General features: G+C 38.6%; 1 protein-coding gene and 1 long non-coding RNA gene across 5 annotated transcripts in view; both read right to left on the bottom strand.

Moving 5' to 3' along the window:
* The window catches only part of cpeb2 (cytoplasmic polyadenylation element binding protein 2), a 50,267-nt gene extending 37,586 nt beyond the window's left edge, over nucleotides 1–12,681 (bottom strand). Inside the window, exon 1 of one of the 4 annotated variants that reach the window (XM_089124365.1) lies at nucleotides 11,499–12,681. In XM_089124365.1, coding sequence (XP_088980491.1) covers nucleotides 11,499–12,323 — 825 coding nt within the window. In that variant the 5' untranslated portion in view covers nucleotides 12,324–12,681. The remainder of the gene's footprint in view (nucleotides 1–11,498) is intronic. The other 3 variants (XM_089124364.1, XM_089124363.1, XM_089124366.1) reach the window with 3 other exon arrangements.
* LOC148970517 (uncharacterized) lies at nucleotides 48–3,180 on the bottom strand. Its single transcript, XR_016148050.1, has 3 exons — nucleotides 2,237–3,180; nucleotides 1,065–1,177; nucleotides 48–899 (listed from the first exon to the last, which is right to left on the bottom strand). It is a non-coding gene; the product is annotated as an uncharacterized LOC148970517 (long non-coding RNA).
* Nucleotides 12,682–13,411: the final 730 nt, after the last annotated feature.

Genomic DNA, 13,411 nt, shown 5'->3' with positions numbered 1-13,411 from the left:
TGCATTGATTTGCAGAGGTATTAAACAGATCAAAAATAAATAAATAAATAAACTAACTGAAAGGAGTAGTTCACTTTTGAAAAAACTTTTGGTGATAATTTACTCACCCCCATGTCTTCCAAGATGTCCATGTCTTTCTTTCTTCAGTCGAAAAGAAATTAAGGTTTTTGATGAAAACATTCCAGGATTTTCTCCATATAATGGACTTCACTGGGAACCAAACAGTTCAGGGTCCAATGGCTAACAGTCAATTTGTCGTGAAAGCATGAGAATTGGCTCAATTGCGAGAGTCTTGTGCTGAATGCTTGAGAGTTGGCAGCCCTGACAAATCTTTTTTCGAGTCAATTCATTCATTTCGTTCATTGAATGAACCTAATGACTCGGAAAAATATTTGTTAATTTTGATGAACGAGTTCAAATAGGAAAATCATGAACATGCATAACAGAACAGAGCAAGGCGACCATTTGAGCTTATAAAACTTAAACTTGTGGTTTTTTTTTTTTTTAAATGACCGATCGTTTCGCTTGATAAGACCCTTATTCATCGTCTGGAATCGTTTAAAGCCCTTTGAACAGTTTGCACAGAAACTGTCTTTTGGACCTTGAACCGTTTGGTCCCCAATGAAGTCCATTATATGGAGAAAATCCTGAAATGTTTTCATCAAAAACCTTAATTTCTTTTCAACTGAAGAAAGAATGACATGGATATCTTGGCATGGGGGTGAGTAAGCTATCAGCTAAAGGTTTTTTTTTTTAAAGTGAACTAATCCTTTAAGTCAAACAAAGTGAAATACAATAGCAAAAAGTAAAGTGGCCAAATCTTGAGTAAAAAGAGAAGTTCGTGACTTGTTCAGTCTGCCATAGACTCTTTTGGGGCCATCAGAAACACTGAGGGAAATCTGGCAAGAATAAAAAAAAACAAGCATTAGTATAAACTTGTTCATTTATAATTCTAATAAAAAGCTGTCACTTTGTTACTTAATTCAGAACACTTAATGCACAAAAAGTCAGATATAATTATTATAACAAATAGGATTTTTCTTTATCATAAAGAATTTTCTAACCATTTCTGAGGTTTCAGGAAGACACAGCTCAGATGATCTTGGGCTTGAGCTGAATGAACCTCGTTTCATGGACTCCAGGGCCTCTTTGAGAGATGCTAATATCCCTGGAAGCTCTATAAGAAAAAATAAAGTCGCATGTTATACAAAGTTAGGGCAGAAAAAACACTAGTTTGTGTTCTTCATATATAATTTGTATTTTGTTTAAATGGTGAAACATATTTAATGAACCATTACTGTAACTTCCACCCTATTATTAAAGTAATTATTCATTATTAATAAAGACAGAACTTTCTATTGAAAGTTACAAGTTGGTGACAGCTGATAACGCCTTGATTAAATGTAAAAAAGCTGAATACCACTCATAAAATCATATAAATCAGTCCCTCGAGAAAAACACGATTATGTGATTGCATAATTCAATGCATAATCAGGCAAAATACATATTCATTTTTCAAATACGTGTTAATATATATATAGGTCACTTAGTTACTTAGCTGCTACATGACACACTATTGCCTTTTTTTGTTGTTTTTCACCAACAAAAAGTTACAAATCAAGAGGATCAACTACTACTTACTCGACTTGACCTCATCTACTCACGGTTGGGTTTAATAAAAAAAATGTCTTTGCAATGTGCAAATTCCTTGGCTAGGCTAAATATTAAATATAAAATCTCTCATTTCATTATTTAACATCATTTTAATTTCTCAGTGCAAGATATTTAATAATTGGTTTTGTGAAAGCTTATAGTTGGTGATTACAACTTAATTTATTTATCGAATTGACATGAAAACTGACAGCCTACTAATAATTAATTAGATTTTACTATGAATTAAATATCACAGATGTGAAAGTTTTATTAGAGCTTAAAATATATTATAATATTTAAAACACAAGAAGTTACTTAGGGACAATCAAGCCTGTCGTGTAATCACCATTAATAACCTTTTTTCTGCAAACACAGTGTGCAATGTTTTTATAGTTGTATTATGTCACTGTCTAGATCTATAACAATTAAGTTGATAGACGTCAATGGATTAACTCGCTTTAGTGTCAAATCAACAGAAACGCCAGTAATCCACAGAACATCGACATCAACTTCTGAAAATATTTTCTAAACCCAAAGTGAGAATAAAGCCAATTATACTAATCACTTAAACTAATAAACTTACCACCAAGAAGTAAGATCTTTTCTGGCAGTATCTTGCTCTGTCCATGTCGTGGCGGCGCACCTCTGCGTTGTCCTCTTCACTGCTAAATTGTTCGCGGGAGCTGACGACCTGGTAATCTGCTCGTGTGTTCTCTCAATATTAGATCGGTGCTATCCACATTCACTAGGTCCGAGCCAGTGAAATAACAAAGCAAAATTTGGAAAATACATGATTTCTGTTGAAATATCCGAAGCTATAATGGGATACCACAGACAGTCAGTATCCGTTGTCCGCGCCCCGCCCAACATGTAAGTTCAAATGGCAGTGTGTGATTGGACAATTGCCGGCAAGCTTGTTTTGAAAAGATTGGCTCTGATTGGTCCAAATGAATGCAACTGGAAATATTAACTAACATCCACAAAAAAAGAAACAACTCTGTTTATATAAACCTAACATGCTTATTAACAAGTTTTTTTTAATTAATTTTGGCTAAACAAATGTAAGAGTCAAGCTTTAAGAAATTTATTTTGTTTTTCTAGTATGTACACATGATCTTTTATGTTGATGTGTGCAAGTACTGGTATTCACTTGTTTTGTGGAAAAGACTATTTGATTAATTAATGCAGAAGTATAGAAGTGCATTACTTGTTAGTCAAATTTTAGTGCTTTTCATAATTATAACAAATTAATTTTAAAAAGTTAAACCTAAAACACATAATATAAAGTGTGAAATACATATGCATTGAGTTAAGTGTTGGTAGTATTACAAAAAGTGTGTTAGTTTTTGGTATATTTCTTAAAAGCTTAACTGAGCACATATTTATAATTAAAGTGCTACTTCTAGTCTTTGTAGAAATATACAATTAATTTCGATACATGTTTAATTGCCTTCATGTTAGGAAGGGAATTAAAGGGACTTGAATTTTTAAACTTGAAGTGAACACAAAAAATACTTTAATTTAGCAACAAGTATGGTTTCTGTAAATACACTAAAACTTCACTAAAACTATGTTTGTTTTTAGCATATTTCTAAAAGTGTAATTAAGTGTATATTTATTAGCATTGCGTTTCTAGTAAAACATTTTTAAATATAATTAAAATATGTTTGTATTTAGCATATTTCTTAAAAATGTAATTAAATACCAATGTACTTCTAGTACACTTTTTAGAAACATATTTAAAGCATGATTGTCATTAGCATATTTATTAAAAATATAATTAAGCACACATTTATTACCAATGTACTAATAATATACTTTTTTAGAAATACATTAAAAGTATGCTTTTCTATAGTGTATTTCTTAAAAGTGTATTTAAACATATATTTATTACCAATGTACTTCTAATATACTTTTTAGAAATACATTTAAAGTATAATTATCATTAGCATATTTATTAAAAATATAATAAAGCATATATTTATTACCAATATATTACTAATATACTTTTTATAAATACATTAAAAGTATGCTTTTCTATAGTATATTTCTTAAAAGTGTATTTAAACATATATTTATTACCAATGCACTTCTAATATACTTTTTAGAAATACATTTAAAGTATAATTATCATTAGCATATTTATTAAAAATATAATAAAGCATACATTTATTACCAATATATTACTAATATACTTTTTATAAATACTTTAAAAGTATGCTTTTCTATAGTATATTTCTTAAAAGTGTAATTAAATATATATTTATTACCAATGTACTTCTAGTATACTTTTTAGAAATATACTAAAATGCAATAAAATACATTTTTAGTACACTTTAAATAAGCATGTTGTAAATACAAATGTATTATAAACACACTATTTGTATTTCAAATATATTTTTAATACATTTAATACAACGTCTTTTTCACCTGGGGGAACATGTGGTACTTGGTGAAATCACGTTCACCGCACTATAGTACGGAGTACATGACTATAATTTTGGTGTTATTTGATATTACATTTAGAGTTAATATATTTTAAATGTACTTAAACTGCATCTTCATCGTTACTAATGTGTAATTACAACTATATTTCAATGCATGACATATACATTAAATCATATTTTAGTTTACCATACGTGATTATTAGTAAATTCCCCCTTGACACTGGAACCATAATTCAAATGCGAAATAATAACAAAATTACATTAAAAATGTAGTCAAGTCCAACTTGAGGGTAAAAAAGCACTTAGCTCCAATAGACGTTTTTGCAATTAACATGGAAATAAGTGTCTGAAAACATTACATTCACTTCACAATTCGGTATATTCTTTTAAAGTGTATTATTTGCGCCCTAAGAACTCTTTTTAAAAGTGTGCTATACTTTTTCTCAAGGGATACGCCTGTGAGTACTAGATGATGTCATCGATACTTTTGTTCTGTTCTCCAAAAAGAGAAAGACTGGACATCTGTGTTGTATATATCTGTTAAAGGAGTAGCACGAGCACAGATGACCTCAAAGCAACAGAAATAGAGTGAAAGCTACAAATTTAACGCGTGTGTGGGAATCTGAATGAGAGTGACTGGTGTAATCACCCGTGTGTGTGTGTGTGTGTGTGTTACTTTGAGCATAACCAGGCTTTGCCTAGCTGTACATGTAAGAAGATTTAAAGCTTTACATCTAAGACTCCACATCTCGTGAAGAAAGTGGCGAGAACACACACTTGTCTTTATCCTAGAATATAATGTAAAAACGCACACCAAACAATGGCAAAAAGAAACAAATTGTCATTTTCAGCAGGTGTTGTCATGGCAAATCAGAGTCCCACCCATCTCCGTAATGTCTTTGTGTGTAATTGGGTAATGGCCTGAGTGTGCGTGTGTGCGAGACTGCGTGTACATATAATCTGGTTGAGCGTTTAAGGGATAGTGAGAGATAATTACCGCTGATGTGCGTCTAGACACTGGGAAGCTGTTGAGGCCTATGCAGCGAGAGTACACCACATCCCAGAGCCGGCGCTGGCAGTTTACACAGTAGAAATGAATCAGCCAGTAGAGCTGATGCGACGCTGCTAAACATCATTTAAACAAACAAAATATCAAATAATCAAAATGTGACGTGTCCTAAACAACGAGTTGTTTGGAGTTGCCAAGCAACATCTCCACTTGCCTCAATAACACAGGTCGCATTACAAGTGATTTGGAAGCATAACGTTCTAATAGTTTTAACATATTACTATGTTTTACTACAATAACCGCCAACTGCGACTCATGCCTGCAACAGACTGTGTGATTTCGGCCATCCAATAAGATCATTAAACTAAACGTGCATGTAGACTGTACGATGATGACACGTACAAGGCTACGACGTCACGCAAGTTAGTCTAGATGCAGACTGATCTCATGAAGTAGAGTATGTATGACACCAGTGTTGTAGTCGAGACCACCTCACTCGAGTCCGAGTCGAGACCGAGACCAGAGAGAGTCGAGTCCGAGTCAAGACCGAGTCCATAGAGAGTCGAGTCCGAGTCGAGACCGAGACCAGAGAGAGTCGAGTCCGAGTCGAGACCGAGACCAGTGAGGGTTGATTACCTAATTTACTTTTTTTTACTTAGAGAAGTCCTTTTTTTTTTTTACTGAATTTACTTAGAGTTTAAAAAATATGATCAGTTTAGGGTAAAAAGGCCACATAGTAGGTGGTGTTAAAAGTAATTTTATTACAATTTGTCATGCGCAGTTGCGCACTAGAAAATCACCAATCACTGGGCGTGTCAATCAATTTAAAGAATTATTTTATTAACATACGTTAATAATCATGAAAAATATTTTTAATTGAACTCGAGTGGACTCGGGAATAATTCCGAGTCCTAAAAAAAAAATGTTCGAGTACGAGTCAATTCCGAATCCAAATGCACACGAGTCCATGACAAGACCAAGACCATGAAAATATGGTCTCGAGACGAGTCCGAGTCTCGAGTACTACAACGCTGTATGACACACCAATTCGTATTTCCATTTTTGGCGTGCTATCAAGACGCATAATCGCTTTTCAGCATGTTTATGAACGCCGTTGACTTATATTTACACGGAAACGATTCTGAAGAGAAAACGCAAAAGTGCCGTTACGTTATCCCTTTTTATTCTGCGTTTAGACGAGCGTTTTGTGTGGGAAATCTGCGTGCAAACGGTGACGCAAAAGTGTGTGAAATTCAATGTAGTGTGCACTTTAGGCGGCTAGGAGTGCATACTACAACAACACCAAGTCCGCGCGCCTGCGTACAACCTTCACAGTCAAGCAGACTTTTGCGTTTTTACAGTTTACACGGGAACGCAGCGGTGGAGCGTTTTTAAGATTTCCACTCTGGAGGGGGGTTTCACTTTTTTGCGTTTTTAAGCCTCAAAAACGCCGTCGCCGTGTAAACGAAAGGCGCATCCGATAAAATATTTTTACGTTTTCACCCGCGAGTGTTCTCGTGTAAACAGGGCCTTAAAGTTATTACTGTATATATAAATATATGACTTACCTCAACCCCATCCCTAAACTTAACCGTCACTGGGGTTAATAGCATTTATGAGTCTTCCCTTACCATTCTAGGAAAAAAAGAGATCGCTCCCCAGATGTAGATCTACATTTTGCTTCGTTTTGCGTAGACATTTGACTCGGACGTTAATGCCGCAGACATACACGCATACACGCGGATAGCTCAAAATGCGTAGAGATAAACACGCCACTTGACTCGAAAGTGTCGTGTATGTTTACGCAAAAGTCATGATGTCATGTTGCTAGATGAATGAAATGTCATTAGTGGGAAAGTCATGATTTGGGAAAAGAGGCCGACTTGGGATGCTAATTTTGCAAATGGAGCTTGAGGAAAGTAGCTTTAAGTTTTAGTGCCGTGTCGCATTGATCGATACGCCATTTCATGTTGCAATTTTATTGGCTAGTCGGTAGACGTAGTTTGTAGCAGCAAACACACTGAGATTGACTGAGAGACACAGCTATTTAAGACCAGGCTCCTATCTAAGGTTTACACGAAGGGAAAATGCACATATTTCCTTGCGGATTGGCCTCGCGTTTACACGAAAACCCTGTGTTTATCACAGAAAACGATTATTTCTAAAAACTGCGGCCAAAGTGGAGATTTCTGAAAACGCCGGTTATGTGTTGTCGTGTGAACTGGGAGAAATGGCGTTTTAGGTTCTCTCTCTTCTTGCGTCATCACTTTTTATTCTGCGTTTAGACGAGACGTTTTGTGTGGGAAATCCGCGTGCAAACGGTGACGCAAAAGTGTGTGAAATTCAATGTAGTATGCACTTCAGGCGGCTAGGAGTGCATACTACAACAACACCAAGTCCACGCGCCTGCGTACAACCTTCACAGTCAAGCAGACTTTTGCGTTTTTACCGTTTACACGGGAACGCGACGGTGGAGCGCTTTTAAGATTTCCACTCTGGAGGGTGGTTTCACTTTTTTGCGTTTTTAAGCCTCAAAAACGCCGTCGCCGTGTAAACGTTTACACGAAAACCCTGTTTTTATCACAGAAAACGATTATTTCTAAAAACTGCGGCCAAAGTGGAGATTTCTGAAAACGCCGGATACGTGTTGTCGTGTGAACTGGGAGAAACGGCGTTTTAGGTTCTCTCTTGTCGATTCTGATTGGCTTGCATGGCTTTATCTCCCTACACTGCCGCCCATAGGTTTGCATTGATATGATGGCGCTCGACGGGTGTGCGCACAATGTTATTATTGAAAACGGAGAGGGGGAAAATATTTGTTTCTCTAAATACCCGGCCTTGTGCAAACGTGGCCTAAATGAATGGGAAGAGAGTCAGAACTGGTCACCGGGACATAAAAACAGCATGTATAGAAACAGCAGTAAAATATGATCAAAATCGCTGAATTTGCCCCAAAATAAGTTTTAAAAGGTCTTTTTTCCACAGATTATATGTTTACTACGCATGCACAAGGGTTCTCGTCTCCGCTTTCGCAGACATCAACTGTGTGTGTCAGTGGAACCAGACTTTAGGCTTACATGTTTCCCGGCTACACTGTTAAAAGCAGACGATTGGCTTTCCAGCGGGAGGGGCGGGGCTTGTGCATACAACCGCCATCTTTGGCGTTACAGGTTTTCCCGGATTGAGGAAGTGGCATGTCTCTATATAAATTGTCTCTGTCATGATAAATCTACGACACAGTCAGAAAATCACAGGTGAGCATTTATTGGCTGTTTAACTACGGCTTTAAATATGGCCCATCCAATCATAATTTAGAATCAGATCTATTTATCTTATAATATAAGGTTTACTGATTTGATCAGTGTTACGTAACGTAATGCCATATTTATCATTCGTTTGTTATGATTATGAATTACTTTATCTTTTGGTTTATAAAATGTGCAAATAAACTAAAATGTGCAAGTCATTAATATGAGATGAATACTTTTTAAGTACTTAATTGTCAAAAAAACATGTATCGCCACTTGGGTTGGGTATCGAGAATCGAGTATCGATTGGAACCGGGACTAACTTTTCGTTTTTCCCGGAATCGTTCAAAAGTTAAAATTTCAATTCCTAGTTTCGATATTCACAGTCCGCCGAGCGGAAGAAGAAACCGCTGAACAACACCAACGAAGAAGCGTCTACCGGAAGTGTTGGCATAACCGCGCGAGTCGAACATGAGTAGCTTACGTCAGCGGTCCAAAGTGTGGCTTCACTTTTCTAAAAATTAACGAAATCTCGGCAAAATGCAAAATTTGTGACAAAAGGAGTATTTGTGACAGAAGGAGTATTTCCTTCAGAAAGACCGTTGGTTAGCAAGGTTAGCTAAACTTTTTTGACCCTGCCTCTTAAAAGAATCAGAATCGAGAATCGTTAGGAACCGGAATCGAAACAAGGAATCGGAATCAGAATCGTTCAAATTCAAACGATACCCAACCCTAATCGCCACATAATCCATTTGTTTTCTTAAATTCATAGCAAAACACTGATGGACGTTCAAGTTTTGGGGTCGTGAGATTTTTATGTTTTTGAAAGAAGTGTCTTATGCTCACTAAGGCTGCATTTATTTCATTAATATTATTATTATTTACAACAACTCTTTTCTATGTGAATATATAGTAAAGTGTAATGTATTCCTGCGATCGACGCTGAATTTTCAGCATCATTGCTCCAGTCTTCAGTGTCACATGATCCTTCAGAAATCACTCTAATATGAGGATTTGATGTCTTATTATTATCATCATCATCGTGCTCCTTCATATTTTAATATATATTTTGTGGAAACAGTGTTACAATCAAGTCAGGATTCTCTAATTTCATTTAATATAAATTAGAAATCATTTGTAAAATGATAGCTGTTTACTATCACTTCAATTCTGCTCTTCCCGAGCATTTCCCACGACTCGGGATACGGCGTTATAAGATTATGATCATACCTCTCACACCTAATAAATACAAAATGCTGGACTCCTGAAAACGGGCGTCTCCAGCTTAGCTGCGATATCATGATAAAAGACATCTACTCTTAACAGCTGTTAGACCAGCATGACTTCAGATGTACAAATATCCCAGTGACAGATATAGGGCCACTCCTAAACCATGTGACCGTCTCTACCCCACCCCCACACGACCAAACCCACACAGGCCGAGAACACTTCACCGCCAGATCCCAAGATATCACAACTGGCTTTTGTGAAATGCGTAATGTCTCTAAAACGCTGTCCGTTCTAGCAGACGCTTGACTAGTTAAAATCGACAGCACAATAAGAGACATGCTGCGTATTTACTTCATCTCATCAACACTGATATGATACAATATCATTTACTCAGTGCTGTTGTAGATTCAGCAGGTGGAATATCTCATATAATATCAAAGAAATGCTGAAATGTAAAGGAATAGTCACATTCACCAAAATGGCCACCGTGCCACGGTAGTGAAACGCCAAACCAGAGTGAAGCTTGGACTGCAGATTACTGTAATAACAGCTTCTTTCAGACAGCGCTGCAGTTTGGCAGGGTGATGACATCCCCAAGCTCTCGACGGGACGCTGAGGTCAAGACATCCCTGGAATGTCACGTGAAGCCCTTCAACAACATTACCTCGATGAGTGGAAAAACATACTACTGTTGTCTCTATTTCTGCATTATGCAGAGCGCAAATCAACTACTTTTGCCAAAAGAGTGCATAAAACCAGAGCAAGATGGTTTCACTGGACTAGGCCTGACCTTGCATTTCCACTGCAACTCATTATTTGATTGTACTACCAAAACTTATTATGACATTACACCAAATTGCATTAAAAAGCACATAATGACCATGCCACTCTCCATGTTCATAAACATTTGGCCTACGGTTGCATACTGGGATCGCTAAGATTCTGGAGCCGTATTGCATTACTTTTATGATAGATGGATGGGCTTTGTGGGCTTCGCTATCTAAGGCAACATTCACTCCCATTATAAAGCTTGCAAGAGCCAGGACATTATTTAAATATAACTCATATTGTGTTCGGCTGAAAGAAAGTCTACACCTAGGTGAGTAAAGCATGGGATCATTTTTATTTTTGGGTGAACTAACTGTTCTGACAATTCATGCTACCCATCGAGATTTCCTACTTACCGGTTATGCGCATGTGCAGACTCACAGTTTTTTTTTTTTTTTTTACAAAAGGTACATTTTCACATGTTATAATGTATAATTTCCCTTTAAAAAAATGCTTACTACCATATGAATATTTGTACGGTCAGCCAGCTGAAAAGGAATAACTAAAAGTTTCAGTTACTATAAGAAAAGGTGTACTTTGACAAGTCAAAGATGAATATTTTATGATAATTTTTACTTTTCACACCGTTTTAAAAATAAAAACAGTAGTATACAGTAGCTACTCATAACTTAGAATTGTATTAGAATTGTATTTCATACGACTTTAATCGGCATTCTGTGATCAATTCGCGCTACGGTAGCATTTTTCGACAAGGCAGCAAAAATCGACAGAACACTAAACCTTAAATGATTTTTTTTTAAAAATACAGTAATTCAAAAATACAGTAATATTGTTAAGCATTCCTAAACATACTAATACCAATGTCACTATTATTTTTTAAATGCTACTAAGCAGGACAGTGCAGTATGATAGCATTTGTGTTCAACGCACACACGTCACAATGGCTTCACTCACTGAGCGCTGCATTATGACGTAACAGCAGACGTTCCATGTCGTTACAATGACAGTATAACAGCCTTTGGAATTCTATGAATTCTCGAATTTACTAGGTATGTGCGCGTTTTTATACGCCGTGTATGTGGATGAACTGAACGGGCGGTGACTCGAGGCCGGTGCGCTCACCTGGTGGTGGTGGTTGTAGTTGTTCCTCTGCTGCAGAAAGGCGCCCTGCTGCGGGGGAATCTGCGGGCTGACCGGGGACCGGCGGCTCTGCGGAGGCTGCGGGGGGACGTTGATCTGCGGGGGAAAGGGGCTGCTAAACCCCTGCACCGGGCACGGGTTGGCCGAGAAGCTCTGGAAGAAGCCGGGGTTAATAGAGGAGGGGATGCCCGGGTAGAAGTTGTCAGGCTCGGTGGTGGGGATCGGGTTTATTGCGTTCGCGGAATTGGAGACGGGCGGAGGAGGGGAGCTCGTCTGAACGGACCACGGAGTCCCGAAAGCGGGCAGGGTTGGGGAAGCTGAGCCGCCGCCGCCACCCCCGGGGTTCTGCATCTCCGGGAAAGCGGCCGCGAGCATGTTATTGCCACCGGTGCCGTTGTTGATGTGGTGCGCGCTGGGGGACTCCATCGGGATCTTCACCTTGGACGATGGCGCATCCGTGTCCAGGCCCGTGGAAGAGGAGGAGGAGGTGGTGGAGGAGGAGGAGGAGTACGTCTGCTGCTGCGGAGGATCACCCTGCTGATGTATGTTCCGGTCGTGCTGAAGGTCACCGGCTGTCTGTGCGTGACCTACAGCGGAGAAACTGGACTGAGAGGCTGTCAACCCCGCAGGCTCATCCTGCATGTTGCGCTGATGTGACGGGAAAAGAGGGGACACCAGAGGCGAGCCGCTGGCGCGCACCGGAGACGGGCTGGAGTAGGGTGTGAACGCGCCTCCGCCGAACAGTGTCGAGCTGCTGCTGCTGATGATGTTCGCTGTCTGCAACAAGCCGAACCCGTAATCACCCATTTAATTGCGTCAAAAACAGCGCAGCTTTCCTCTTCCCAGGCCTGGTCTGGAACAATAAGAGACGCGCAGTGTCCTAGAACTTCCTAAAGCCTGTTCGGGAGCGAGAGAGGAGGAGCTTTCGGTCGAGTCGGTCACCTTTTCGCGCACTATAAATATTGGTCGCGGATTTAATTGTCTGCGGCTTTTTTTAGCCGTTCTAGCCGTCCGTCCGTCCGACCGACCGCGCATCCCCCTCCTCGCGTTACCGGCTGATCTGCTGCTGCGGCACAGGATTAAAACTCCTGCATGCGCGTCACAGCCGCGTCACAATGCGTGCGCGACCCCGCCTCCCTCCCAGCCGCAGGGTAGAGAGATAGCCGCAATGTGCGCGTCACTCATTCATTATTCAGGAGGTGCAGCAGAGCAGAGAGTTTGACACTGGCTGTCGGAAATATGGCAGCTGGGTGGCCAACTGCTCGTGCGGGTGCCTTCCAGTCTTCTCTCACCTTTTTAGCCTAATAATCTCGGGTCATGCGCGCGGCTATAATAAACTGCTTACTGATGATGTGCTTAATGAACATTCACATATCACTGGGCGGACCTTCCTGATCTTTGATACGACATGATTTGGATAATGTTAGCTGTACTGTATAGCATACTGGGCAGGCCGATTTAGTAGCCTACATAGTGTATACTACATGCCCTAGTCTAGGCTAGTGTAATAATGTTGGTATTTAGTACATAGTCAGTACTGTAGTGCCCTATTATGCAGTTGTTTATTATTATTGAATATATTGTGTAGTGCATTAGGCTATGTGCTATACAATCTAGATTACACCATAGTATTCAATACATATATTATGTAGTGTTGTATATTCTATGTACTGTATTATAGTATGTCGTTTTTAAGTATTTTGTATAGTCTATACATTGTGTATTACAACGCCATAGTAGCCTATAGTGTATTCTTATTTACTTTAATTGTGTCATTGTTACATATGTTGCATGTACTACAAGCAACTAACCCTAACCATCATCCTATAGTAAGCACAAGTTGTTATAGTTTCTAGCACGGACACCATAAAATAATGGGTTGCACTTGATTTTAA

The sequence above is a fragment of the Pimephales promelas genome, chromosome 20 (assembly GCF_988280905.1).
Source record: "Pimephales promelas chromosome 20, fPimPro1.hap1.1, whole genome shotgun sequence".
Classification (NCBI taxonomy): domain Eukaryota; kingdom Metazoa; phylum Chordata; class Actinopteri; order Cypriniformes; family Leuciscidae; genus Pimephales; species Pimephales promelas.
Note: the sequence above shows the minus strand (reverse complement) of the source record. Positions and strands in the feature narration are given on the sequence as shown.